The sequence below is a fragment of the Seriola lalandi genome, unplaced genomic scaffold (assembly GCF_002814215.2).
Source record: "Seriola lalandi dorsalis isolate HSWRI2012SDOR001 ecotype SW California unplaced genomic scaffold, Sedor1 jcf7180002000537, whole genome shotgun sequence".
NCBI lineage: Eukaryota > Metazoa > Chordata > Actinopteri > Carangiformes > Carangidae > Seriola > Seriola lalandi.
In genome coordinates, this window is record NW_019471196.1 from 1 (window position 1) to 1,960 (window position 1,960).

Here is a 1,960-nt window from a genome sequence, read left to right on the forward strand (position 1 = left end):
AGCAAATTGTTAGTGTACACAACAACATTTTCTATGGGAAAGATAATCAACACTGAAAACACTCACTGGCCCATATGTCCATCCTTGTTCAATGCGAGTAACAGCCCATAACTCGTGGCTATTTTCTGCAAGCTTCTCTCGAATGCGCTCCAAGTGAGGAGGAAGTACAATCTGAAAGGATAATGAACTCAGTGCAGTGGAAAAAGTGAAGATGAAAAAGAGATGGAATAGGGTATAGGGTTTACCTGTATAGTGTCCACAGGGCAAGGAGTGAAGGCTGTATGTGAGAGGGACTGAGTTGGACCCAACAGGTTGCGGATGCCATCGAAATCATGCTTATACTCCTTGATGGGCTCAATCCGCAAACGGTCCCTGGGCAGCACTGCTTCATAGCAAGGCGCATAGCCTGGAGGTGGGAGGAACTTGAAATCCCCATGACGCCCTCCGAGAAGAAATCGCAACCTTGAAGTTAGAGAGGAAAATTCACATAAGTCTAATATGTCATAATTGTACTGCCCTCATTATACAAAAAATAAATTCATGGTCTTTAATTTATAATTCACAACATCCTACTTAATGCCTGCAGAGAAGCTGACAACGGGGAAGAACAGGCCATCCAGGTTGAAGTTCTCAAACATTCCCCGAACAGGATGTCCATTGATACGGAAGGAAATACTGGGCACGCTCAGATCCAAACAGCAGCTGACCACGTCCTCTCCTGCCAGGATGTGCTGACTGGGTGTGGCCACATGTCGTGGAACGCGTCCTGTATACACACAGAGCAAGTGAATTAGTAAGTGGTATGGGCACAAATGCATAAGATCAAAGAATGAGCCTGTGCTGGCGCTGATGCAAAAGACTACTTCTAAAAGTCATACCACGTTCACTTTACCTGACCAGAGGTGAAGCCCGTCAAAACCGTAGGAGTAGAGGTCATCCCCAACCCCGTTGCCCCCCCAGCCTTCCCCTCCACCGGGGTAAGGACTGTAGCCCTCTGTCAGAGCCCAACCCACACGCAGGTGATATGGCTGTGCTGAAAGGAATGGCTCCACATGGTCCACCATGACCTCAAAATACCACTTCTTATACTGAGTGGATCCTTCACACGTTCCAAGGAAAATGTTGGGTCTCATGCTAAAAGTGGATTACAAAACAAATATCTAATTTAGAGCAGCTGTTTAGATAACTGGGCCTCAGGACACAAGAAAGAGCACAAAGCATTTTGAGCCTGTACTGAAGTGTGCTCATACAAACTTACCCACCTGGTTACATAATTGATAATGTTGGTTTGAAGTAGAAGGTCACGACCTGGAAGTAGATTCTCTGTGATGAGATTCTGATTTGACCTTACAGCCACCCCGTTACACACACACAGAGAACAGAGCACATCCAGCACCTGGCAAAACAATGGAGACAGAAATTGATGACAGTTATTCTGGTGCTGCCTTGTAGCTTGAGATTTGCTATATTAATCTATCTATGTGGATAAAGATGTGAGCTACAATCAACTCAGACATTTAGTGTTCTCCAACATACTCAACAAACAGTGCTACATGTTCCTGACCTTATGATTGCGTCCATGCTTATCCAGCAGCGAGATGATTGATTTGATGTGATTCTCCTGGATAATATTCAGCACCTCTGGACTCTCAATAAGTACACAGTACAACACCTCCAGGATCCCTGTCATAAAGATGTGACAATATATAAATACATAAACATTGGAAGTACATGTATTTTGGATGGTATGGTAGAAAAGCACAATATCATTTAATAAACCCACAAAAAAAGAGAGTTTAATTAAGACCTCGTTGGCACCGTCTTTACAAAACATTACAAGCTTCACATAGTTAGTGTTTGTTGCATGAATATTCTTTTAAATTGCATCATACTGTCATATTGCTTTGATCGCCCAGTGTATGCTGTTTGGAACCAGTAAAATTCAGCTTCAACTGATTGA

General features: G+C 43.5%; 1 protein-coding gene and 1 long non-coding RNA gene across 2 annotated transcripts; both read right to left on the reverse strand.

Moving 5' to 3' along the window:
* Nucleotides 1–66: 66 nt before the first annotated feature.
* Nucleotides 67–953, reverse strand: LOC111662406 (ryanodine receptor 1-like; the record flags this gene model as incomplete). The annotated part of the gene is made up of 4 exons (XM_023416261.1): nt 893–953; nt 574–766; nt 246–462; nt 67–171 (listed from the first exon to the last, which is right to left on the reverse strand). Coding segments are annotated over exons 2-4 (387 nt in total), but the record flags the coding sequence as incomplete, so codon positions are not given.
* An 8-nt stretch (nt 954–961) lies between these two features.
* Nucleotides 962–1,644, reverse strand: LOC111662399 (uncharacterized). The gene is made up of 3 exons (XR_002761320.2): nt 1,565–1,644; nt 1,263–1,396; nt 962–1,134 (listed from the first exon to the last, which is right to left on the reverse strand). It is a non-coding gene; the product is annotated as an uncharacterized LOC111662399 (long non-coding RNA).
* Nucleotides 1,645–1,960: the final 316 nt, after the last annotated feature.